Here is a 27,866-nt window from a genome sequence, read left to right on the forward strand (position 1 = left end):
GAGATAAAAATACATGGCATTTAGTAGCTCTCCATGGGTATAAAAGTTGTTGATATAAGTTCAAACATACTTCCAGGAATTTGCCCAGTCCAAACAGGCAACCTGGAAACCTGGAATTTTAAATGATGATAGAGATAGACAGACAGACATGCAGATAGAGAGATAGAGCATTTATTATGCACTTACTATGTGCTAAGCACTGGAGAGTATATAAAAATTCTGTTAGCACTAAATCCAAATGCATGTGTGATAAAATGACCATCCAATAACCCAAGTAAACTTCAAGTTTGATTAAGAACTTTTTAAGAAATGACTCTGATGAATAGATACACTTGATTGTAATTCTGATCAAGCAAGTACTTAAAAATATCCAGCTTATCAAGTAAGTCCCTTCCCTCAAAAAGGAATGCTTGAGGCAATACAACAGACAAGGCAGGGTGGTTTTGTAGAGTGCTGGGTTTGGAATTAAGAACATTTGAGTTCTAAGTCTACCCCTGATGCTTGTTTGCACTGTGTGAACTTGAGCTAGTCCAGGGATGGGGAACCTGAGACCCCGAGGCCACATATGACCCTCTAGGTCCTCAAGTACATTAGGGCCACACTTGAGGACCTAGAGGTTCACATGTAGCCTCGAGGTCACAGGTTCTCCACCTCTAGGCTAGTAACAACCTCTGAGCCTTCCTCATCTTTTATTTATTTTTAGAATTTCAAAGCTGGCAATGCACTCAACATACATTTTCTCATTTCATAGTCAAAAGAACCTTATGTGATGGGTGCTATTACTATTTCTTTTTTATAGATGGGACAGCTGAAGCTCAGAGAAGCTAGGTGTCTTGTCCAGAATAACACAGCTGGCAAGTGTCCGTTGCAGAACTGGAACTCAGGTTTTCCTGACTCCAAGCCTAGTACCTTTATCTACTAGGCCACTTTGTCTCACTTCAGTTTCTTCACCTATAAAATTAATTCAATAATACATAAGAACGTATCTCATAAAGTCATTTTTTCCTCATTGTGTCTTTAGCAGTTATCCTTACTTTTATTCTTCCTAAAACCTCAACGATTACTTTCACTTCAGAACTTTTCTACCCCATGTAAAACAGGTTACGTAGTATGCAGTCTTCAACCTCTGAATAACTAGAGGTGAGATGTCTTAAGCTGCAGGTCTAATGATGACACATCTCTGGATCACAGAATAAGGTGACCTTCGAATTTGAAGCCTCCTTCATCTGACCTAATAAGAGCTTGGCCTAACAAGAGCTTCAAACTTTAGTCAACTACACGCTCATCAAAAGCAGAAAGTTCAAAGTCACACTAGCACCAACCTTTCAAAGGAATACGCTTTAAAGTCTGGTGCCTACAAGGTTCCCCTAGTGAGAAACACTGCCCCTAAAGGTAGTGGACCCAAAAGAGACCATTTGATAAGAAGGGAAACTTGTGGGAGAGTACTGAAAAGATGAAGCTCCTATAGGTATCAGATTATACTTCTTTATAAAATTCAAAGGCTTTGTGACAAGGGAAAAAAAAACTTCTAAAAATTGGAAACTATAGGTTTTGATGTTTCCCCTCTCAATATAGGGGAAGGAGAGTAGGAGAGAGAGAAAATAAATGCTTGTTAATTGAAAAAATGAAGTTAAAAAATTAAGTGGACTCTTTAAAATGGAGTTTCATTTCTGTGTAGTTGCAACACTTCCTAACCTTATTTACTTTTCATATAGGAGAAAGCAACTGAAGCATTTTCCTGAAAGGAGGGCTATAAGAATGTTCTCAATGCATCTTAAAAATATGAATGAATGACTTTTCCTACTTAAAAAAAGCTCAAGCCCAGTTTTCAACAGTGCACACAATACAGAAGCAGAGGGATGACAGTAAGCTTCAAGGGACAGGCGGGGAGGAGAGGTGACCTTTTTCTGGGGGTCCATGAGGTCAAAACTATTTTCATAATAATACTGTTGCTGTTGAGTTGTTTTGCAGTCATGTATAACTCTTTGTGACCCCATTTGGGGTTTTCTTGGCAAATATACTGGAGTGATATGCCATTCCCTTCTCACAGCTCATTTTACAGTTGCGAAAACTGAGGCAAACAGGCTTAAGAGACTTGCCTAGGGACACACAACTAGTATCTGAGTTCACATCTGAATTCAGGCCTTCCTGACTTCAGGCCAGGTGCTCTATACTTCCTAGCTGCCCTATACCATAATAATATTAAGGCATTTTAATTTCTAATATAGTAAGTACCAACAGATGTAACCCACATAAACAAAAGCTCTGTAGGCTCCTCAATAATTTTGCTTTTCTGAGGCAATCAGGGTTAAATGACTTGCCCAGGGTCACATAAGCTAAAGTATCTGAGGCCACATATGAATTCAGGTCCTTCTGCTTCCAGGGCTGGCACCACCTAGTTACCCTGATAATTCTGAAATGTACAAATAGATCACGAGACCAAAAAGTCTGAGAACTTGCTGCTGTATAGTCTTGTGCTTTCCCTGCTAAGAGGCCTCCCTTGCCTACCCAAAAGACCAGGACCCTGATTGAGGAAGGAGACTTTTGGTCAGACTTCTTGGCCCTTCTCCTGAGGACCAGAAGGAAACAACAAGGTTGAGCAACCAAGGAGGCCAATTATCAGGCTGGCAACAGGACTGGCTTGGAGTCACAAGGTCTGGAGGGATCATTTGCTAATTAGTAGGTAGGCTGCTAGGGAAAGCTGTGAAATGAAGAAACTGATTATTTCACTGTAGTGTGATTAGCTGGCACTCTGGGCAAATACCCACATGAGGTTTGTACCACTAGGATGGTAAACCACAGAATGACCTCTTCCACGAGCATTCTGGAGAGGTGTGGCTATTGGCAGAAGCTGTTCCTATAATAGTATCAAAGCAACAAAAACTGTGTGGAATGAATGTCTCTAAATATTTTCATTACTGAAGTAGGGAGGTGACTTTATTGCTGGTAATAATAACAAAACATGTTTGCTTTCATATAATCATAGAATATTCACTGCAGATATTTTATTAAACTTGCACTAGGGACACAAATATAAAATAAAAACAAAAAAACAGTCCCTGCCTTCAAGGAGTTTATATGTCACCTTAGCTTATTTGTGGTTGTCGTTCAGTTGTGCTTGACTCTTCATGACCTCATTTAGGGTTTTCTTAGTAAAGATACTGGAGTGGTTTACTAGTTTCTTCTTCAGCATGTCCCCATTTTACAGATGAGGAACTGGGGCAAATAGGGGTTAAGGGACTTGCCCAGCATCACATTGCTAGTAAGTGTCTGAGGCCAGATTTGAACTCAGATCTTCCTGACTCAAGGCCAAGTGCTCTCTCCAATGTACCACCAAGCTGCCCTTTACTTATTTTTAAAAACATAAAAATCTATGCTACTGGTGTCACTGCTGTCCTCACTGCTCTGGAGATAAATAAGCTAGACTCCTCCATGCCCGCTCTGACTGCAAAGAATCTAGCATAATAATTGTATAGCAAGAATTCTATTTATATTTTTAAACCTCAGACATCAAATAGTATTTTGTTTGAGGCTCCTTAATTTCACTTAATCGAGTAGTTTGTGTATTATCCAGGGGTACAGTGGGGCCCAAGACCTGCCTGTTAAATTTTGAGTGTGACTATTTTACTGGCCTCAGGGCTTGACACTGTTTTATTAATTTCTAGACTTAAAGTGATGGAGAACATATTAATAATGCAGATTAAATTTTAAAATGTTCCATAAATAGATTCTCCCCCAAAGGAACAGTTGTTAAAGATTTACCAGCACACCCCTGATCATGCCTATCTGCGACCAAGTCTTATTTTCCTACTGGTTTATATTCCATAAAGGCAGAGTCTACACCTTACATAAACTCTGTACGTACCTCAGGGCCCTGCACGCACCACGCAGCTGGAAGCTCTGTGAGCTGAAATCTTTGTCTTACTGTGTAAAGACTTAGTAGTAGTTTGTAATAATTAATTAGTATCATAATTTAAAAGGATTGTATTATTTTAAGCTGGAAGGAACCTGAATTTGTTTGAATTATTACATTATTAAACGAAAGAATATTTATTAACTATAATAAATAAGGTTAGTTCATTGTTTATTATTAATAATGATTAAGATACTAATTAAATAGGGTCATATCATTTTAAGCTGACAGGAACCTTAATTAGGTTTAATAATTGCTTTGTTATCATTAATCTTCATTATTATTAAATAAAAGAAACCATTAAATATAATAAACCATAACCAATATAATAACCTATTAAATATCATAAACCATTGCTTTTAATAATTATTAGTAATTAATATCAATTAGGATAATTAAATAGGATCATATTCTTTTAAGCTGAAAGGAATCTTAAGGTTCATCTAATCCAATCCCTTCATTTTAGAGCTGAGAAAACCAATGACCAGAGAGGTTTAAGTGACTTGTCTGAGGTCTTATATAGATACCAGAGTGGGATTGCAATGCAAATCCTGTCATGCCAAAGACAGTGCTCTTTCTAAACAAGCAAACAAACAAATTTCTTCCTCTATGTTTGAGCCATTCCATTCTGACTTTAGGAATAACAGCATCTTAAAATACTGGCACAAGAAGGGACCATCCAGCATTATTTCTTGATTTTACAGATAAGGAAACTATAAATCAGCGTTTATTAAGCTCCTAGTATATGCCAGGTCTGGTGCTAAGTGCTAGGTATACAAAAGAAGCAAAAGACTGTCCCTACCTGGAAAGCACTTACAATCTAATGAGGGAGATAGCATGCAAACAAATACATATGAAGCAAGATACATAGGGGATAAATAGGAATAATTAAAAGAGGAAAAGCACAGAGGCTAAAAGGGACAGCTAGGTGGCATCATGAATAGAGCACCAGCCCTGAAGTCAGTAGGATCTGAGTTCAAATTAGGCTTCAGATAACTGACACTTACTAGCTGTGTGACTCTGAGCAAGTCACTTAACCCTGACTGCCTAGCAAAAGAGAAAAAGAAAAGAGAGGTTGGAGAAGGCTTCCTGTAGAAGGTGGTGATTTGTCCAAGCTCAGTGGCAGAACTCATTTCAAAAACCTAGTTTTTTTCTCTCCCCAAAAGTCCTATTTGCTGACCTCCCAGACCCCCTGCTCTGGTTGGAATTTCCCGTTATCTTTTGGCTAATGGCTTTTTGAGTTACAGCCAATTCATCTTCTTTCCATCACTTAACCAATGGTCTGAAAAAGTCAATGTCTGTGTGCTGGTGTTGGTGTGGGAACACAGTGACTTCAAGGAAATCAACAAACAGCCAGGTTGCAATATATCCTGTCCAGACCTCACTCAAGGGCTGTCTATTGAAATTCATTGCAAGAAATTCTCCAACACTAATTAACACACATTGTTTTCTCTCTGATTTCCCCCTCATGCTTCTCTTCTCCTCCCCCTAGGAGACACTGAGGAAAAGCAAGTTTATCCCAAAACAACGAAGAAGATGATAATGATAATAGTTGGCACTTACACAGTACTTTATGATTATGTGAATTGGTTCAATGGAATGGGCGCTGGCTTTGGAGCCAAAGGACATAGGTTCAAATCACGTCTCTGACACTTATGATATTACCTATGTGACCCTAGGCAAGTCACTTAATCAATCAGTGCCTCAATTTCTCATGTATAACATGAGGGGGAAAGGACTAGAAAGAGTTATTATCCAATGATTCTCATGACAACTCGGTGAGCTAAGTAGTCCAAGTATTACAACTATTATCTGATTTTGAGGAAACTGAGAACCAGAGAATTTAAATGACAAAGCTGTATAAATAGTAAGTAATAGAGCAGGGAATTCAAATCCTGGTCTTTGGAACCAGAGCTGGGGAAACCAGGGACAAGCCATTTGATGTCTCTGAAAATTAGCTTCCTCACCTGGAAACAGGGATAATAATACTTTCACTATTTACTCTCAGGGTTGCTGTGAGGCTCAGATAAGACATGCACATAAACCATAGAACACTATGTGCTAGCTATTATTGTTGTTGTATTAATGTCATAATGCTGTTCTTAGGATCAAATGAGATTTTGTATATAAAGTACTTTCCACTCTTAAAGCACTATGCAAACCAAACCTATTATTACCACCACACCATGCTGCTACCAATAAAATCATAACGAATAAGGAGAACTATCCTTTCCAGTTGCTTGAAGCCCTATTATTCTGAAATGTTTCAAATCAAGGCAGTACTTTTAAGAATGGAAACTTAGGCAGAGTTGGAAGATGGTCCCAGAGCTAGACTTCCACCACTGAGCATATAAGCATCATACAGTGAGAGTCTTGCTGAGCAAAGGTTTTCCTTGTTTCTGAAACAATTCAAAAATCCAGTTCTCGTTGTGTCTGTCTTCCTCACCAAAAAAGGACAAAAGGATGGCACAGAGGGAAGCCCTGCCTCTGGCTCTGCCTAGTAATGATAAAGATGCAAGACCAACTTCATTAAATGCAAGAGAAAGTATATATTCCTCTACTACTCACAGACTCAAATGACTTCATCCCACATTCCAAGATTTATGAGGGTTGGAAGCCAATGCATACTGCCCTTAAATTGGTAACTCTATCATCTAGGTTTATATCCTCAGAGTCATCTTCTACTTTTTGCTCTCCAGCATCCCCCACATCCAATCAATTACCAAGACTTAACCATTTCTACCTCCATGATACCTCTCTCATCTCTCCCTCCTCTCCCTTTCATTTCTCCTTACAGGGCTACCACCCTAGCCAAGGTCTTATGGCCTCTTTTGGCTGGCTAAGTCTCCTAATGTGTTTCCCTGCTTCTAGTCACCCTCCTCTCCATTTCATCCTCCTCATAGCTATCAAAATAATCACACTTAGTTCTGGTCATACAATTTCCCCTGACCAAAAGTGCTTGTCTACTGTCTTACATGTAAAACATAAACTCCTTAACCTAGCATTTCAGGTCCTCCAGAATCCTGCTCTTCCCTACTATTCTAGCCTTATTTCATGTATTTCCCCTTCATTACCTATATCCTAGCCAAACAGAACTAGCTGTTTTTGATACTCCATCACCTCTCTGTGTGTATTCACATAAGCCATACTCCCTTACTTGCAATGCCATACCCATTTCTGCCTCTTAAAACCCACCTCTTCCTTTAGAGGCTCAATTCTAATATCCCATCCTCTGTAAACCCTTCCCTTCCCCAGCTGTCAGTGTTCTCTCACACCTCAATTATTCTCGTATTATTTACACACACATAATGTGTTCTCAGTTGAATGAAAGTCCCTTTTATTTTTGTCTTTGTGTTCTTAGACCCTAGCACAGAGCAGGTACTTTAAAAACACTGGTTGAAATTAATTTAATTTGAGACGCACAGTTGTTTCTTTTTTTTTTTAGAAAAATAAATGGTGAGTGGACTACATGTCTGATTTATAGATCCAAATGGACGTTTTCTAGGTTTCAGGCAAATAAAGCATATTACTGATAATTAAGAGCTAGAATTTATTTATGTAGCACTTTTAGATTTGTGAAGCATTTTTAATGGGTTGCCCTATTTGTTTCTCACAACAATCCTGGGAGACAGCTATTATACCCATTTTACAGATGAGGAAACTGAGGCCAAAAAAAAGGGTTCAGTGACTTGCCTAGGATCACATAGCTAAGTGTCTGAGGAAGGATTTGATCTCAGGTCTTTCCTAACTCTAAGTTCAGCATTTTCTTCACTACACCTAGCTGCATTATCAATGCTATTTCCAAGCAATCTCAGCTAAAAAGAAATAACAACAATAACAGTCCTTATATAGCATTTTCAGATTTATAAACAAATATTATTTAATTTTACAAATATTACAAATAGTATTTACAAATAATATTTTTTACAAATATTATTTCATTTGATCTTTACAACAACCTTGGGAGACAATTGGTACTATTATCCCTATTTTATAGATGAGAAAACTGAGGAAGGGAGAGATTAAGTAATTTGCCCAGTATCATGCAGTTAGTAAGTATCTGAGGCTGGATTTGACCTCAGATCTCCATGCCTCCAGGATCAGTGTTCCAGTGGTGACACAATGAATCACCATATTGTGGAGCAATGATGTCAACTCAAATAGAAACCCTGCAGGCAATGTATTGATTTAGAAAACCACAAATTAACATTATCTATTTTTGTATCTTATTTTTTTTAATTTGTTAAACATGAGCCAATTACATTCTAATTGCTGCTGGCCAGTGAGTTTGACATATCTGAGGTATAGAACTGGACATAAGCATAATGTATATGAATATGGAGATTAACACCTCTGGTTCTAGGATAGCCACAATTTACTGGTCAACCTAAGCCCAAGAGTTTGGCTTCACATACTTGATTTTGCTTTCATTGAGGTGCTCCATGGCAATGTGGCAGTCGTCCATCTCTTTGACAAACTCCAAGTTGCGTTTTTCCAATTTCTCCAAATCATGCTTCAGTTTGTCTCTTTCCTTCACTGTCTGCTCAGCTTGCCCTCTGTCCATGGAGGAAGGAGACATTATTGAATTCACATCATAACACCATCTTATTTTCTCTCACATGGAGAGATTAAAATAAAAGAAGAACTTGCAATTGGTAAGGGCAGGATGGAGAAGTAGAGAGTGCGTTTCTGTCCTTTGTAGTACCGGAAGGCAGTGTGCTACTAGCTGTATATGGCTGCAAACTCAGTCAAGTAGACCACAGGGGGACAGAACAGGTCAGCACTCTCTGGGATTAGCTAGTCTTTTGGTCATTCTGGATCACTGCTGAGACCTTGGTCTAGCATTGTTCCAGTACAACTTGTAAGGTTCACTGATAAAGTCACTAGGTTCTAAAAGGAGAATTCTCCCTATCATCAATTCTCCTGCCATGTGGAAAACCTGCTGGAGTATAATACTCCATGGAATTCAAAGAAAAAAGAGGTTTAGTCCTTTAAAATTTCAGCTAGTAAAGCTGTCTAAAATTGCTCAGTTCCAACTAGGCTGTAACTTTTTAACATTTATGCCTTTTATTATATTTTCCCAGACCATACTGTATGGTGTTATGCATTAAGTACGTGCTTAAAAAGTGCATTTTGAACAAATAAGCAACACTAGATTGGATTATATGTAAAATTCTATGTTCAATTATTTACACATTCCTCAAATTGTATGTTAATTGGTTCCAGTTATCATCTGGATGTTATCGTCTTAATATAATCCAATTTTTGTTATTTCATCTGGAAGCATAAAATTTAAGAAAAGTGAGTTAATTTTCCATTAATGTTATTTCCTGTTTACTACCTAGGGAACAGAATGTGCTACTTGCAATAATTCCTATAATTTTTAAGAGCATCAATCAATAAACATATAAAAATAATCATTCCACTTATCTTCTTGGCAAACAGAGGGAACTTATAAATAGCTAAATCTCAAATGGAAGGTGATTAAAATGGGATCATAATGTAACTGACATACTGTCCCTGTGCAAACTCTTATTTTGAGACTGTGTAAGAAGTTGGGAAATGTTTTCTGTTTTCCTTTTGTGTTCAGGACCCCACACCACCGAGAAAATCAGATTGATTTTTTAAACTTTCTGGATTTATTGAGCTATTTTCAGTCTTATGATTAGCAAAATCAGATTTCAAAATAATAAAATATATTTCTATCTTCCTTTTGGAATCTTGATGTAATTTGGCTCAGTTAGACACTTTTAGAGATTATTGTTTGCTATCGCTCCTCAAAAAAGATTTCAGAGTTCCTCAGTTCATAAGACAAGGCTCAGGGTCACTCAAACCATGCGAAAATGACGAGGGAAATGTGTCAGGTTTCAAGTCATAATTGATAGTTCAGACTGAGAAGAATGTACTACTAGGAAACTTGAGTCTTCATTGTATTAATTTTTTCTCCTTGAATGTTAGGATGGCATCTTACTTAAATTTTGTATTCCTCCTCCAAGGGCTAAGGTCAAGGTAAGTTCATAATGTAAGTTCACAGTAGGTAGTTAATAAATGTTCATTGATTAAATGATAAAAGAAGAGGTTCAACAACACAGGCTGCTTCTAAGGTTAGCTGTTCTTCCCTGACAGTTTGGAGATTCTCCCTAGACATGACCACTGTTCCAACACTTCCTTCAATATATATCACATCTCATGCATTTGAAATTTTCAATAAAGCTAGCTAACATGCAGATACCCACAGAATTCCATCACAAGCCTCTAGCTAACATATACAAACAGAAAGTTCTTACTGTAGATAGCAGAGTTCATGTCTGTAGGAGGCCAAGGCTGCCTGCTGAATTCCACCGCCAGTCATCAACTCATTGTCAAAGGCCCATGTCAATTCCAAAAGGTTCACCTTCTCTTCCATGTTGAAGTCAAGGTTCTAGAAATAATAAAAATCCCACTGCGGTCATTGGCAGAAGAGGATTTTGCTAACAATAATCAACAGCATTTACTGGAAATCTTAACAAAAATAAGTCACGTTTAAAAGTACCTATTATGTGCCAGGCAATATGCTAAGTGCTGAAGATACAAAAAAAGGAAAAAAAAAAGCCTTTGCCTAAAGGAGGTCAGTCTTATGGAGAGGACAACATGCAAACAAGGTATATACAAGATGAAATGGAGATGATGGCATCTTGAAGGGAAACAATTAACATTAAGATGGATCAGTAAAGGCTTTTTGCAGAAGGTGGGATTTTAACTGAAACTTTAGAGAAGCCTGATATAGACAGATAACAGATATAGATATGTACATACAGAATAAATATAAATATATATACACATATATACAGAGAGAATATATATATACACACATACACACACATACACATGGACACACGTGTTTATACATATATGTGTGTATACATATATATGTTTATATATACAGGGCATCCAAAAGTCTTAATGTAGTTACAAGCTTTAGTAAGCTTTGACTTTTGGGACACCCTCTCTGTATAACATCCCATCTAGCTAACTAGCTAGCTTGGCAACTGACATTTAGATAGTAACATTTAAAGTCTGCAAAACACTTTACACCTATTGCTGCACTGGAGTCTCACCATGATCCTATGAGGTATAGACTATATGTATTACAGGTATGAATATCATGTACATTTTGCACATATGGAAATTGAAATTGAGTAAAGCTAAATCTGTGGTCATACAACTTGTGTCTAGAAGAACAGAGGTCTTCCTAATTCAAATATCACTATACTATCCCAGTCCTGTCAAACTCAAATGGAAATGGGGGTCACTAATCATACATACATAAGGATCTCTGCAAGCCATATATAGACTTAGTTTCAAAATGTAATGTCTGTATTTTATTGAATTTTTATTTAGTTGGTTAAATATTTCCCAGTGACATTTTAATCTGCTTCAAGGACACCCTTGGAGTGTTGTGAACTACATGTGGCCCTTGGACTTTACTCAGGACAGGACAGCACACAGGGTACTTTATATAGGCAGTCTCTCTTTCAATGATACAGGAACTTGTGTTTTGTGGAAAGTAAAAATCAACTCATGCTATAGAAGATGTGTCTCTATGCTGTGAATAACTCCTGGATCTTAGTTCTAAGCATGATTTATGATCACTTGATCAACTCATGGGTAAGAATGAAATTCATGTAGCCTGATCCCCTAATTTTAAAGATGATTAAACAGAGGTCCTCAGAGGGGGCAAAGATTTGCCCAAGGTCACACAGATAATGACAGAACCAGTATTTTAATTCATGTCTTTTGAAATGGATTCTTTACACTATACCATACTACCCTTCAACATGGAATCTTAAGAGTTAGAAAGGACCACCAAGTTCAATCCTTGGTTTCATTTTTGCTCTAGCATCCTGCCTGGTACCAATCTCAATATGTTGATGACCTGAAATTCTGTACTCACTCCATCTCAAAGATCTATAAGTTCTAACTTGGTTTTTTTTTCCTTTTTAGTTATCTTTTGTTTTACATTGCTTAAATTCCCCTCTTTATCCCTCCCTTTCTTACTTCAGAGAGTCATCTAACAAAATTTTTAGATGGGGGAAAAAATCAGCAAAACTTATCAGTCCATTAAAAATATAACAACACAAGCACACCTATGGACTGCCCTCCACCTTTATCAAATATGTTAAAGGTTACATACAAGTCAAGCCACAGGCATTAAGACACCAGGACAAGTGGGATATCTCAAGCTCCCATTTCCTCATTGGCTCTACAGGAGGATAAATGGTCTGCTATCTCCCAACCTCCCCTGAATGTTGTAAAGGGAAGAAAGCTCTTATGCACAGGGTCATTTGAGCTCTTTGAGAAAAGGAAAAGTACAGTGTCAGCTGTTAGAATAACAATTATAACACAAGTGATGATTATCCAAGTGCTGACTTTTTGACAATGACAAAGCTTTGTGCATTACAAAGGAGCAGCCTGGGAACAAGGTTCAGCAGGGCAATATCTCCTCAGGAACAGAGTTGTCAAAAGTGACAATGGCTTCTAACTAGACAAACAGAATCAAGGAGGTCTGCAGGCACTCTGAAGGAGCAAGATCTCAAGCCTCCTTCTCTAGAAGAACCTTACAGGCACTGATTCCAGGGCCCTTGCAAGATAGCATCGCCATGGGGAGAATGAGAAGGTCAGTAAGGGCCCTGAGTCAACTGGAAAGGAAGTCAGGTAAACAGGAAGGATGGAAAGAAAGAAAAAAAGAAGGAAGGAAGGAAGATCAATGAATTCCACATAGTCTAAAGGAAGAAATACTATTCTCTGACTGTGGTTAGGTAGCACAATGGATAGAGCACTGGGCCTGGAGTCAGGAAGGCCTGCATTCAAATCAAGCCTCAGACTCTTACTAGTTGTACGACCCTGGGCAAATAACTTAACCTCTGTCTGCCTCAGTTTCTTCACCTGTAAAATGGGGATAACATAGCATCTACATTTAAGGGTTGTTAAAAGGATCAAATGAGATAATATTTGCAAAGCCTGGCACGTAGTCACAGTTCTATAAACACTTATTCTCTCCCTTCCTCCCTTGTGACTGGCAAAAAAAGGTGGCCATAGTGTAATGGAGAAAACAGAGTCTGGAGTCTGAGAGACCAGGGCTCCAATCTGGACCACCCTAGATATCTATCGTAGATATCTAGGTATCTATGGTTCCTTTCAGTCCTGCAATTCTGTGGCTCTGTTCTCCGTTCTGACAATGGTATAGTCCTTTAAAACAAAAAGACAAAAAGATACTACTTATGGCCAAGAAGTACTTCTTCTCACCTAGGCTGCTCCCAACAAATATTCCTCTAAATTCTAAGAGGTCAAAAAAGAAATTACAGAAAGAATTTCCTTAGTCCAAGCATATTTTTTTTACTTTCTCTGGACCTGAGAGATCACCCAGAAGGAAACAGGAAAGTAATCAAAGCATCACATCCTGTGTACTTCTAGAAAGAAAGGAGACCCTGGCTTCAAATCCCATGGCTCAGCCCTTCCTCCTTCAGAAGAAAAAAATAAGAGGTAGGGCTAGTGGGTGAGTTTCTTAATCATGCTCCGGAGTGCCCTAGGCTCTGGCTGTGTTTAGCGAAATTTCAAGATCTAAGTTTCAACATGTAGGAAGTTCTCATTCCAAGGCAACTAGGCAGATGGCACAGTGGACAGAATACTGGGTGGGAAATCAGGAAGACAGGAGTTCAAAACTGGTCTCAGATATTTACTAACTGAATGACCATGGATAAGTCACTCTGTCTGCATCAGTTTCCTCATCTATTAAATGAGGATAACAATGTTGATATTATACAAGACTATACATATATTTTATACATTTCTAAGTTTCTAAATTTTTTCTGTGTTGTCTGCTGGCCTTTGCATGTCACTAGCAGCTTCTGCAAAACTTCCCCAAAATTCCCATTTAATGTCTTCATGCTGACCTGTGATATATCAAAATCATGCGAGGGAAAGCAGAGATATGGAAGGGATAGCTGTGGTTATTATAATTATTGTTCATGTCAAGTCTTTCTTTGGAAAGGCTTTAGATGCCTTTTCCCCATATGTGATCAGGAACAGGCTGGAAATCTTGTTACAGTTGGAGAACAGAAAATTATTCAAACTCTGTAGATGTTACCTAGTGTTGTGAGTGGCATCAAACCAAAGAAAACCACAGGAATTCTGAATATATAGTAAGCTACAAGAAATGATAAAATACCAAGGCTAGAAAGGGCAACCAATATCAAGTACCTGTCCCTTCTATATAGTGAGGATCAAAATGCAAGGAGGTGGACCTGCCAATTCTGTGTCATGGGTTACATGAGAGCTGCCAAAATAGAACCTTTCTTATAACCAGGCTATTCTCAGAACAGAGACTTGCTCAGGTCTTCTAAATGAGGAAACCTATGTACGGAGGACGAACAAAGAAATGACCTGGAAGAAGCACTACCACATGCCAAGAGACCTGATGAGGTAACAGGTTGTTTCTGAGTTCCCAAACGACTTCTGGGGTTAACAAGAAACTGAAAAGAAAATATCTTGGTGTAACATCAAAACATAACCCACACATAAAACCTTGCTGGACACAGGAACAGGTTGCAGAAACACCTGACCACTCATTCTCTGTCTCCTGTGCAGGATCTTCCTCCAGATCACACCTTCTAACTATAGGTATTCCCCAGGGATCTGTCCTGGATCCTCTTCTGTTCCCTTCCTGCACTACTTCACTTGGTGACTGCATTAGATCCCATGGATTTAATTACCATCTTTATGCTGATCATTATCAAATCTACCTTTCTTGGCCCAAACTCTTTTCTGACTTCTAATCTTGCATTTCTAACAGCCTTTCAGACATTTCAAACTGGATGACATCTTAAACTCACTATGTCCAAAAATGAACTCATTCTCTTGCCTCCTAAACCCTATACCCTTTCTCTCCTCCCTGTTGTTATAGAGAATAACACCATCCTCCTAGTCCCTCAGGCTTACAACCTAGGAGCCATCCTGGACTCCTCACTATCTCTCACCCCCTCATAGCCAAGCTGTTGCCAAGGCCTGACAACTTCACCTTTGTCACATCTCTTGAATACTCCCCCTTCTCTTCTGACACTACCACCCCTCAGGTGCAGCCTTCATCATCTCACACCTTGATTATAGAATGTATCTGCTCATGAATCTGCCTGCTTCAAGTCTCTCCCCGCTCCAATCCATCCTCCATTCGGCCACCAAAGTAATTTTCCTAAAAGTGCAGGTCTGACTATGTCACCTCCACTACTTAATAAACTTTCCAGTGGCCTCCTATTGCCTCCAGGAGCAAATATAAAATGCTCTGTTTGTAATTCAAAGCCTTTCATAACCTAGCCCCTCCTACCCTTCCAAACTTCTTACACCTGAACACCCGACTCTTCAAATCAGTGACTCTGGTGTCCTGGCTGTTCCACCAACAAGACACTCCATTGCTTGGCTCTAGGCATTTTCTCTGTCTGTCCCCCAAGTCAGGAAAGCTCTCCTTCCTCTTCTCCAACTACTCTTCCTTTAAGACCTCACTGGCTTCCTTTACATACCAACTAAAATCCCATCTTCTACAGGAAACCTTCCCCAACCCCTTTAAATCTTACTGTCTTTCATCTTCATTTATTTCCTATTATCCTGTATATAGTTTGCTTTGTATATATTCATTGGCATGTTGTTCCCCCCATTAGATTATAAGCTCCTAGAAGTTAGGGGCTGTCTTTTGCCTCTTTTTTGTATCCCCAGGGCTTAGCACAGTGCCTGGGACTTATAAGGCACTTAATAAATGTTTAATGAACTAAACCTAATTGGATTGGCAGGCACAAAAATAAAATGTTTTAAACTGCAGAGAACAAGGGAGAGATCTAACTACTAAATCTAGCATCTAGGTGGAGCAGTAGAAACAACATTGGACCTAGAGTCAGGAAGGCTTGAGTTCAAATTCGGCCTCAGACACTTAGTAGCTATATAAACCCAGAGAAGTGGTTTAACTTCCATCTGCCTCAATTCCTTTATCTGTAAAATGGGGGTGATATTAGCAACTATTCCTAGGGTTGCTGGGAATATCAAATGAAACAATATTTGTAAAGTACTTTACAAACCTTAAAGCATTATATATGCTAGTTATTATTATTATTATTAGGTGGAAATACGAGTCTGTGGATGTGTTTTCTTCCTACGTATCAGTATGGCTAACCTCTAATAAATCCATAGGCAGAGGGGTCATCCCTTCTGACTTCCAGGATCCTTTTATTTTAAATCTTGAAATGAAGACAAGAGTGTCTTCTCTGAGGAGACTTTTCTATTACAATTCTTTCTATAATCTGCTGAAAGCAAAATTCTATTCTACTTGGTTTCCTCCATGTTTTTTCCCCCTTTTCTAAGCGCTGTTTCTCTAGCTATGGATGGAGGAAACCCCACGGCCTCCACAGTAAGTCTGGCTCCAAACCCTTTTAAGTAAGACACTTTGCTGACGTGCCAAACGGTCTGTATCAAACCTGCAAGATCTCCTTGCCATTCTTTATGCCTTCTTGTGCCCAAACAGCTATGACTTGCTCAGGAACAGCAAACCCAGTGCCATCATCGATGCTGGAGAAGAGGTGCACATCCACGCAAATGGACAGAAGGGATGAAGTAGTGGAGGTTCTACAGCCATTCTCCTCATAGACCTGCAGAATGGGAAAAATGAGGACATATCTGTATACATACAAATGTATATATAATAGTAATGATAATGATAAAAACTGTCATTTATAAAACACTATATGCCAGGCACTGAGCCAAGTACTTTATAAATATTATCTCATTTTATTCTCAAAATAGCCAAGAAGGTAGGTGCTATTATTATCCTCATTTTACAGTTGAGGAGATATACATACACTCATACATACAGGCACTCACATGTATATACACATGTATGTATATGTTTGTGTGTACATAAACAACTATGTGCATATGTCTGTATGTATATAGGTATATCTATGACACCATGATAGTACAGCACCACTGTCATATGCATGTTTGCATGTATATATCTATCAACATACGGCTATTTGACAAAAGTAATGTCATTTTTCAGTTGTATCTGATTCTTCATGAGTCCATTTGGGGTTTCCTTCACAAAGATACTAGAGTGGTCTGTCATTTCCTTCTCCAGCTCATTTTACACATGAGAAACTGAGGCAAACAGGATTAGATGACCTGCCCAGGGTCAGAGAGCTAGAAAGTATCTGAGGTTGGATTTGAACTCAGGTCCTCCTGCCTCCAGGGCTGGCACTCTATCCACTGTCCTACCTAGCTGCCCTCTATCCCTCCTACTAGATGGTAGATTCCTGGAGAAAAAGGTCCAGAAGTCTTACTGTGCCCTTACAACACTTAGTAGAGGGGCTTGCACAAAATGGACACAAAATATTTACTAGACAAAAACACTTACAAAAATAGATTTTACAGATGCTAACTCCAATGATCTTTTCTCAGACCTCATCTTTCTTGACTTCTCTGTAGGCTTTGACAGTGTCAATCATCACCCTCTTCTGCTTGATACTCCTTTTCTCTAGGTTTTCATGATACAGCTTGCTCCTGTATCTCCTGTCTGACCCTGCCTTTTAAATCTCCTTAACTAGATCTTCTTCCAAGTCTTGTTTATTAACTGTGGGTATCTCCCAAGGCTCTTTCCCAGGCCTTTTTCTCTTCTATACTATTACACTTGGTGTTTTCATCAATTGTCATGGGTTCAATAATTACTTGTACCTAGATGATCCTCAGAAATATTTATCTAGCTCCAACCTCTCATATTTCCAACTTCCCATTGGACATTTCAGTCTAGATGTCTCATGGATACCACCTTAAATCCAGCTTGTACAAAGTAGAACTCATCATCTTTCCTCCAAAAATCATCTGCTCTGGCTGTTCAGCCTGGGCTGAGGTAGGATCCTCCTGACTCAATTTCCCACTGACACTTGGCGGACTTTAAGCCTGACTGAATGCAAGTGGACAATCTACTCCTGCCTGGAATTGACATGAAGTTGAGGAGATGTTGTATCCCTGCAATGTCCCTACTCTCGGTGGCAATTTCCTATAGTCAAAAGGTTTGTAAGCTTAATGCCAGATCTATTCAATTATAGATTATTGGTAGGGGAATATTCGAGTTTAAGTCTAAAATTAAGCTATTAGGCATAGGACTTTAGACATGTTAGGGTCCTTTAATTCTTAGTAATACTGTGGAGACAAGTAGGTCAAGAGCTTGTGAAGTCAGGAACATAAATATTTGTGTCTCAGTTGGTTAATGTTTAAAAAAAAATTCTTTTGTGGTCCATATTGTAAATGCTTTAAAAAGAAGCATCACCTGGCCAAAAGTTTGAATTGTTTTATCTGTTATAAACTGTGTTAAAAATGAAAAATAAAATAAAAAAAAATCATCCACTCTTCCTAGCTTCCCTTTTGCTGTCAAAGACATCACCATTCTCCTAGTCACCTGGGAACCTGGGTGTCATCCTCAACTTTTTTATTTCTCTTATTCCCCCATACCCAATTTGTTGTCAGACACCATTGTTTGTTTCTACCTTCTCAATATATCTCATTTACACCCCTTCTCTCTTGACATTGTCATTACTCTAGCAGAAGCACTCATCACCTCATGCCTGGACTACTGCAATAGCCTTCGGCTTGGCCTCACTGCCTTCAGTCTTTTCCTACTACCTGTTATTACTCCTTTATGATAGATGAGGGAATTAAGTTTAGAAAGGCAGTGATTTGCCAGTGGTCCCAGAGCGAGTAATAGTCTGGGTTGAGATTTGAAACCAGGTTCTCTTGATCCCAGGTGAAGCACTCTCTCCACCAAGACCACACTACTTTATAACCAAACCCCATCAGTATCAGAGAAGACTGTGTAAGAAAAGGCAGACAGATGCCAGATGATCATAGACATCTTTCTTTGGCAGGTCCTTTCCCACTAGGAAAAACAAGAAAAGCCTTGTGGATACTTGATAAACACTTGTCAACCTGTGTGAGGACATTCCTAAATGATCCCTTTTAGACAAAATGATGACATAAACTATAATGCACAGCCTCAAACTCTGGGGGGAAAACCCAATCACAAAGTACCAACATGGCTGCATAAGCTATCCCTGCCCTCACTAACTCCAGTCATAAATGGCAGCCTCAAAGACTCAGCTCTTATTAATGAGAGAGATACAAAAGTACCCCCAAGCCCTTTTATCCTTCACTATCTCTCAAAGTTTGTCCAAGTTCATGTTCATTGTTTCTATTACACTATTAATCCATCTCATCCTCTACTGTCCTCTTTTCTTTTTATCTTTAATCTTTCCCATCATCAGGGTCTTTTTCAATAAGTCCTGTTTTCTCATATGGTCAAAGTATTGAAGCCTGAGCTTTCAGTGAATAACCTGCATTTCTTTAAGTATTGATTGATTCGATCTCCTGCCTGGTAATAGTAGGTGCTATGTAATGCTAGCTATTATTTTTATCCATTACAGTACAACAGTCAGAAATAATCTCTTGCTCAGGTTTCTAATCAGGACTGACATGACTCACTCCACCCCTTTCTTTCCTGACTGAGAAGCTTTTTTTGGAATAGGTTCAAGTTTCTCAGTGTGACCTGTAGATTACTGCCTCTGCAGGGTTGGAGCTCCCAAGGACTTCAAAAAATACTCCCTGCCTGAGCAGATATCCATGTTCCAAAAAGAAATGAGCTTCCAACCCACTTCCTTAGGAACTCAGGAAAAGAGGGCTATCTTAAAACAACTAAGTGATTCCCTAGGAAGCTATGTTCTTCTCCATCTCTGATGCTTAACCCTGTTTAAAAATTCCTATAAGATCCTGTCCAAAGCAATAAAAAGAGAATATATGAAACTTTACCCCCTAACACAACCATCCAAAAGAAACTATCTTTCCTTGGTAGTTCTCTCAACACACAAAGCATGAGAATGAGGCCATATTTTACACACACATGATGCAGATACACAAATATAAACACAAAGAATTATTTCATTTTGCCATTAAAGCATCAGCTCTAGTAAAGCCTGCTAAAGAGGAAAGGCTTTAAGGATGACTCTGGTGCTTGACTGAGGACCAGTCTAGCTAAGCTCAGCAAGGTTTAGCACCAAAGAGTTAGGTACAAGATCACTCATTTTTTGGTCATGAAACTACCTGCTAAGTATGTATAATAGGGTTTATGACCTAGGTGAAAAATACTCCACAGGGAGAACTCCCATGCTACTGAAATCATGCTGTATACACACAGAGACACATACATATACACAAAAAGAAAAACACTCCTACCACCATCCTTCACTGCCAATGAGAAATGAAGCTATTTTTTAAAAACTGATGCTTTTGCTTTTCTCTTCTAAATATATGTCTCCCCCCTCCTCTACCCAGCAGTCTTTCTTTAGAAAAAGGATTGTAAAAGAAAGAGGGGGACGAAAGAAGCAGTTCAGAAAAACTGAAGCTGGTTGCTTAGTTGGTTTTTCTTCTCTTGCACTCTGGCTGATCTGCATTTTCAGTTCTCAAATAGGCCCACTGCCTAGCAAAAGGCATAATAGGGTAATAGCTTCACTCCTATATCCACCACAAAATACATTCATGGGATAAGAAATATTTGAAAAAGTCCCCCTTTCCATGGCCTTCTTTCCTTATAGAATAGGTGTGAAGACAGAGGATAGGGTTAGAGTAGGACAATATCAGTGTTCCAGTATTAAGAAAAACTTCATGACCAACAAGTCACCATAAACTTATTTTTTTCCTCCATGGAAGCCTTGCCCATATCGCCCCTGAGAGGCAGGTTTAATCATGGGCTCTAAAAGGGTGTCAGTGAAGTACTGGCAAGCCCTACCAAATCAGAGAAGTGTCAAGGACAAGGATATAAGAATATAAGGAAGATATGTCTTGTACAAGAATTATATATTTTATATATAAGATATTACATATCTTATATAAGAATATAAGGATATTCTTATAAGGATATAAGAAGAATAAGGAGGAGGAGAACAGCCAGCATGATTATATAATGCTTTGCCTGTCATTTTATTCTCAACAACCCTGAGAAGCTATAACTCCTCAATCATCTTGGCTGGATCTTCATCCAGGTCACATCCATGAACCTTCAGTGTCCATCAAGGCTCTGACTCAGGCACTCTTCTCTTCTCCCTTTACTGCTTGTTGATCTCTTTAGCTCCCATGGATTCAATTATTATCTGCATGTTGACGATCCACTTTAACTTCTCTCCTGACCTTAGTCTCACATCTACCTATCAGATATCTCAAACTAGTTGTCCCATAGATATCGTAAACTCAGCACACTCCAAACTGAACCTATTATCTTTTCCCCAAACCCTCCCTTATCTTAATTTTCCTATTATTGTCAAAAGCACCATCATTCATCTGGTCACTCAATAATCTAAGTGTTATCCTTGACTCATTATTTTCTTTCATGCGCCAAAGCAAATCTTCTCTCAAGTTCTGTTGGTTCTACCTACATAACATCTCTCATATACATCCCCTTCTCTCCTGACATTGGCACCAGCCCCTCATCACTTCATGCCTGGACTGTAGCAATAGCCTTCTGGTTGGCCTCCCTACCTTAAGTATCTCCTCACTCAGATATATCCTTCACTCAGCCATCAAATGGATCTTCTCAAAGGGCAAGTCTGATAATATCAAACCCTGCCACTCACTCATCTACTCAACTCCATTCAGAAAACTCCAGTGGCTCCCAATCACTTCCAGGATCAAATATAAACCTCTTGGCTTTTTAAAAGCCCTTCATTACCTGGCCGCTTTCCTATATTTCCAGTCTTAATACACCTTACTCCTCTCCATATACTCTATATGATGCTATGACACTGGCCTCCTTGCTGTTCCTTAAACCAGACATTCTATCTTCCAAATCTGGGCATTTTCACTGGGTATTCCTCATGCCTGGAATGCTCTCCCTCTTCATCTTTGCTTTTTGGTTTTCCTGGCTTCCTTCAAATCCCAGCTAAAATCTCCCACTTTCTATGAGAAAATTTTCCTGATCCCCCTTAATGTTAGTACCTTCCCTCTGTGATTATCTCTAATTTCTCTTGTATATCTCTTCTTTGTATATAATTTTTCTGTATGTTGTCTTCCCCATTAGACGGGTAGTTCTCTGAGAACAGAGATTATTTTTTTACCTTTCTTTCTGTTTCCCAACACTTAACACAATGCCAAGCACACGGCAGGTATTTAATAAATGCTTATGTGACTTGACACTAAGTAGAGATCCACAGGTTTTACCAGACTGCCAAAGGGGACCATAACACACAAAAAATTTAAGAAATCCTACATTAGATGATCTAAGGGGTCCCTTTCAGCTTTGAAATTATAATAGTCCTAGGTTACTAAAAAAATAGTCCAGATTTAGGACTCTCAATTAATAATCAATCAATAAACATTTACTTAAGCTCTCTTCTAGAAAGGTAAACATAGTACACATACAGTGTAGAAGAGAGGTGTTGAATTCTCAACCGGCTGAACCATATTAAAATGTAACTGGGAAATATTTAACAAAATAGATAAAAATACAATACAATCATAGTTCATATTAATTTGTGGTTTTCTAAGTCAATATCCTGGCACAGAGATCCCTCTCTGTTTGAGTCTGACAACACTGATGTATAGAGTTCTAGATTCAAAAGACCAGGGTTCAACTGGTATGACCTTAGGCAAGTCACAAGTGGGCTTCAGTTCCTTTATCTGTAAAATAAGGGAGTTGGACTAGATGTTTATGAAGTTCCCCTTCAGTTTTAGATTTATCATTCTACTATCTCAGTTCTTCATGGCCATCTTCTCTTTTCTGCTTAAAGATTTTATTGAAAATGTAAAACTGCATTTCAGGGCAATCCTTACGCCATCAACCTGCCTCCCAGATTCCTCACGAACAGGGCTTGGTGATGTGCATGCTATTATTAATGACCAGGGAATTTCAGTCACCTAAAGACTGGAGTCCTTATTTGAGCTTTGCTTTTTGTCATTTAAGCCTTTAGTTTAGCCAGTAATATTTACCTGGTGATGTGGCCGGTGGTTGTTGGGTTTGATAGGAGTGGAAGATGCAGGGACTGAACAAGGTCCGTGACTGAACACCCCAAGTTGGAATTCTTTAAAACTAACTCTGCCATCACCATCTTGGTCCAGTTTGTTAAACAAATCCTCAAGTTCCTATAGAAAAGACATTGAAACTCAGAATTAGGAACATGATCTCTGTGTATTACAGCCATATTTGTTTTAAGAAGTCCAGGATGTCTTTTCTCCCCACTCCACTAACCCAGGTAGTGACACTGGGAAGTATTTCCACAGACCGAAAGGAGGCCTGCTGAGTTTTTACTATTACATAAAACTTTTAGAAATGCCTTATTAACAGGCAATTTTTGTGGCACAATCAGTTAACATGTTCTACTATTAACTGAAAGGTTGGCTCCTAGCTTCCTTTTTACTTAGAAAACTTCTCGAAAGTAATTTAAAAAAATTTATTCATTTTGAGCTTAAATACAAAAAGACCAAAAAAAGAACATTTCCATGTATATTGTACATTAAAAGAGGATTCAGTATAAAACCATAAGTTTCCATTTCACACTATTTTCTTCTTTAAAAAACTATGTAATAAATACCATGCATCATTTTCCAAGTAACCCTACTTTTCTGTGCTTCCTTCTAAGCTTTCTTTTGTTCTGTACTGTGCACTTTTCTTTCTCCCTTCCTCCTCTGCCCTAGAAAAGGCTACCATAAGAAACAAATATGTGTATAATATGTAAAGCCATACTATACATATTTCTATTTATCAGTTCTTTCTCTGAATATGGGTAGCATCTTCCTTCATAGGTCTTTTGTAGTCGCTGGGTATTTATAATATAAAATATTATCTATAGCTATATAATACATAAAATTATATAGATATATATAACAATATTCAAAATGACTTAGTTGTTCAAAGTTATTCTTAGAACAGTATTGCTGTTCTATGTACAACGTTCTCTTGGCTCTGCTCATTTCACTCTTTATTATTTCATGCAAGTCTTTCCACATTTTTCTAAAATAAACCAGCTCATCATTTCTTATACCCCCATAGTATTCCATCCCCATCGCATACTAAAAATGAGAAACTTAAAAAAAAAAACTCTCTACATTGTAGTGCAGTGGAAAGAATACCATGTTTAGAGTCAAAGGACCTTAATTTGAATGCCAACTCTGCCAACACACTGCTTGTGTAATGCTGATTTAATACCTTGGTTGAGCCATCTGTAAAAATAAGGGGCTTTGTTGTTTAGTCACTTTTCTGTCACGTCCTATTCTTTGTGACCCCATATAGGATTTTCTTGGCAAGGATACTGGAGTGCTTTTCCAGCTCATTTTACAGATGAGAAAACTGGGGCAAACAGGGCAAAGTTAACTTGCCCAGGGTTACACAACTAGGAAGTGTCTGAGGCCAGATTTGAATTCAGGAAGATGACTCTTCTTGACTCCAGGTCCAGTACTCTACTGTGCCACAAGGACATCTGACTAGATGATTGATAATGTCCCTCCCAGCTATAAATCTATGATTCTATAATCTGAAGTTAATAAATATCTGTGCAACAGGGCTTCTTAATAATACTTTTTACCTCCAAGCACATAACATTAATTGTATTGTTTATCAGAGCTCATTATATCCCCAAGCCATGTTTCCTATATATCCTTCCTTTAGTCAAACAAGGTTCATGCGGCCTCCGCACTTGGGACCTCGCTCTGAGCTGTAAGACATAACAACTTGAATCCTTCAAGAACCAGCCATGTGTTTGTAAATTACAGCATGAAGTCAATTTCAGGCTCTTACCTCTTTTTCAAGTTCTTGCAGTCCAATGTTCTTACAAACTGTTGCCAGTTCTTCCTCATCTAGATAACCGCTGCTCCCAACTCCAAGTCCTTCCCAAATTCCCCGGACCTGGTTCTCAGTTACATCTAAGCAAGCATTAGGGGATTTGGGGGACTTCCCAAATATCTCAGGATTCCAGGTTTGGCCTGCAAATCAAAGAGAAACAAAACCATTCAGGCAAATATGTGAGAAATTTTAAAGTGTGAGGAAAACTTTTTCACAAACTTTCTGACTGAGAGCTATAGAATTATCAAAATATTCAGAGCAACTCTTTTTTGGAGACAGCAGTTAGAAACAAAATGAGTTCCCATTAACTGGAGAATGGTAGAACAATTACAGCATATGAATGTTATGGAATATTATCACAATGTACGAGATGAATATGAATATGAAAAGTTCACAGAAACTTGGAAAAACTTGCATGAATGTGGAGGCAGAATCAAAAGGATAGTTTAACATAACCACAGTAACGTAAAGAAAAATAATACTAAAAAAAAAAAAAAGATGAGAGAACTCAGATCAATACAAGGTGACCAACTCTGATTCCAGCAGACTGATGATGAAACATATTTCCCTCTTCTCAATAGAAAGGTGGTGGACTGTTGGAGCATCTGCTATCAAACTATGGCCAATGTTTTTATATATTTTGTCTTATTATACTTTATTGTTATAATATAGGTAAGTTTATATTAGTGAGAGATTATTGGGAAATGACAGTAACATAAAAAATAAATCAACAAAGTCTAAAAAAATCCCATACCTAGGGTAAGGCCATTACAAACATACAAAAAAATTATATATTAAAAATAGATAAGTTTTTGTTAAAATGTCTTTTTTCCTGATTTTACCCGCCGGTGTCTGGGAGCTCAATTTATTCACAGGATACTTAGGAGAACACAAAGATTGCAGATGTATTAGGAAACCTGTGCATCTTACAACTTGTTTCCACATACAACCACTACTGAGAACACCAGTCATGTGAGCTCAGGTTAGGCCTGCTGAGTGAAGCAAGAACAGAGGCAGCATGCCAAACCATTAGATTCCAAGCACAACTTCTGTCTGAGTGATCTGAATGTGTCCTGTGAAGGCACTGCATGGTCTGGGTTATTTGGATAGATTGGGTCATACTAAGAAAATTATATCTATTTGTATATGCACAACACACAAGAGACGCTGAAGCTTGTAGATTAAAAAAAACAAAAAGAAAGGGTACAAATTGATCTAAGTGATCTCTGAGGACTTTTCCAGGTCTAAATTTTAATTTTCAAAGCACTGAGGATTTAGGGATTTATTTAAAGAAACATCTAATCCTTCTGTAGTTTCATCTGAGCATTATTATGTTAGTATGCTTGCTATCAGCTCTAAGCTATGAGATAAAGGTTCCCTTACAAGTCTGTAAAGGAACTAGTTTAAAACAAATCTAAACCTGTTCCTCAGGTAAAGGTCACCTAAATGTTTTGGGGCTGGGTTTCTCTTAAGTGTGTAGGCAGTTTTGTGACTGAATTCCTCTCACACAATGGTCTTTTTCTACCATGCTTGGCTGAAGTGTAAAAGTCTATCCAAATGAAATATTATAAGTGGAATAGGTCTCCCTTTTCTTTTTTCTCACTTCACTCAGCATGTGCTACCCTGCCAGGTTTCCACTCCACAGAACAAGATGCCTGTCCCTGGTTAGGCTCATCACCAGGCTGCTAACTGAAGCCTTGGCTGACACCACCCTCCCTCATCCCCCTCTGTCCTTGGTCCTGGAGGACTAGTGGGTGGAGGACCAAACCTCTCCCAATGCCCTCCTTGATAGAGGGCAGAGACTGCACTTTTTGATTCACTCCACTTTGCATCTGCTTCTCTGCCTTCCTCTCCTTTCCAACCTCCTCTTGTGTGTTATCTTCTCCCATTTGATTGAAGCACTTTTGAGGGTAGACACTGACTTTCTTTTTATTAACTACATCGCCAGCACTTAATGGTGCCCAAGCACATAGTTAAGACTTTCTAATAAATGTGGATTGGGTTGAACTGAGTTTTTTTCTTACTCAAAGGAATCTGACTTTTACAGGAACACAAAAAGAGTATGCTAATGGCAGCTAATTTTTAATTTCAGAGACAATTCAAGTTCAGAGTCAGTTAGTTGCCTGTGCTCATTGACCAGACATCTCCTTTTTAAACTCTACAGGACTACTGTCGGGAGGTAACCCCAAGGTGTCCATGAACATGGAGAGAAGCTAAACATCCAGCCCTGATACTTATTAGTTCTTGATGACCTGCATTTGATAGGGCAGAGTGAGGCTGCTTCAAGTTACAAATCCAACATTAGGGACTGGTATTTGTTATAGAGATCCATGAAAAACTGGCTCAGAAAACCTGTAGTAGTAAAACAAACAAAAAAATGACATTGGACTTGAATCATGTCTATTAGCTTTGTGACTGTATTAGCAAGCACCCTAGCACACCCAGGATGACCTGCTAGCACAGGTTCTTTGATCTGCTTTATCAAGGAAAGACAGCTTCAAAGGGGTTAACAATCCTTCTTTAATTAAACATATGCATATATATGTATAGTTATTCAGTAATTCAGGGGAAAGGTTAACACCATGAACATGGAGAAAATACAAGCAGAGAAATTAGTACAAAGATTCAACAGACAAGGTTCTTATTGTCTGAATAAAGTAATACAACCACCTACATACACCACCAGAAGGGAGAGCATAAACCTCTGAGTAGTCAGGGGGCTCTTAACAAACAGCTATTCAGAGTCCCATCTGGGGAATCAAGAGGTCTTTCTCATAAGCAAACCCATAGGTTCAGTCAGCAGGCATCACAATCCATGTGACTCAGCACAGCTGTGAATCACCCTTCAGATGTTTTCAATTTAGCCTGTGCCTAGGAAACCAAACTCCAAAAAGAAAACAACAAAAAAATCTCACCTGGCTTGGCCTTACAGTGACCTTAGTTAAGTCACTGCCCCTAATTTTGGCCTCAGATTTCCTCAACTATGAAACCGAGGGAGGGAGGTAAGAGAGGAGATGTGGAATACATTATCTCTAAACTCCCTTTCAGTACTAATGTTCT

General features: G+C 38.6%; 1 protein-coding gene across 7 annotated transcripts in view; it reads right to left on the reverse strand.

Annotated features, from left to right (window-relative positions):
- NINL (ninein like) overlaps nucleotides 1-27,866 on the reverse strand; it is a 174,726-nt gene that overhangs the window by 68,817 nt on the left and 78,043 nt on the right. For all 7 annotated transcript variants that reach the window (XM_072634652.1, XM_072634651.1, XM_072634654.1 and 4 more), the window contains 5 exons: nucleotides 24,762-24,946; nucleotides 22,958-23,110; nucleotides 16,411-16,581; nucleotides 10,201-10,334; nucleotides 8,329-8,469 (listed from right to left, as the gene is read on the reverse strand). In XM_072634652.1, coding sequence (XP_072490753.1) covers nucleotides 8,329-8,469; nucleotides 10,201-10,334; nucleotides 16,411-16,581; nucleotides 22,958-23,110; nucleotides 24,762-24,946 — 784 coding nt within the window. The remainder of the gene's footprint in view (nucleotides 1-8,328; nucleotides 8,470-10,200; nucleotides 10,335-16,410; nucleotides 16,582-22,957; nucleotides 23,111-24,761; nucleotides 24,947-27,866) is intronic.

Source organism: Notamacropus eugenii, chromosome 1, assembly GCF_028372415.1.
Source record: "Notamacropus eugenii isolate mMacEug1 chromosome 1, mMacEug1.pri_v2, whole genome shotgun sequence".
Taxonomy (NCBI): Eukaryota; Metazoa; Chordata; class Mammalia; order Diprotodontia; family Macropodidae; genus Notamacropus; species Notamacropus eugenii.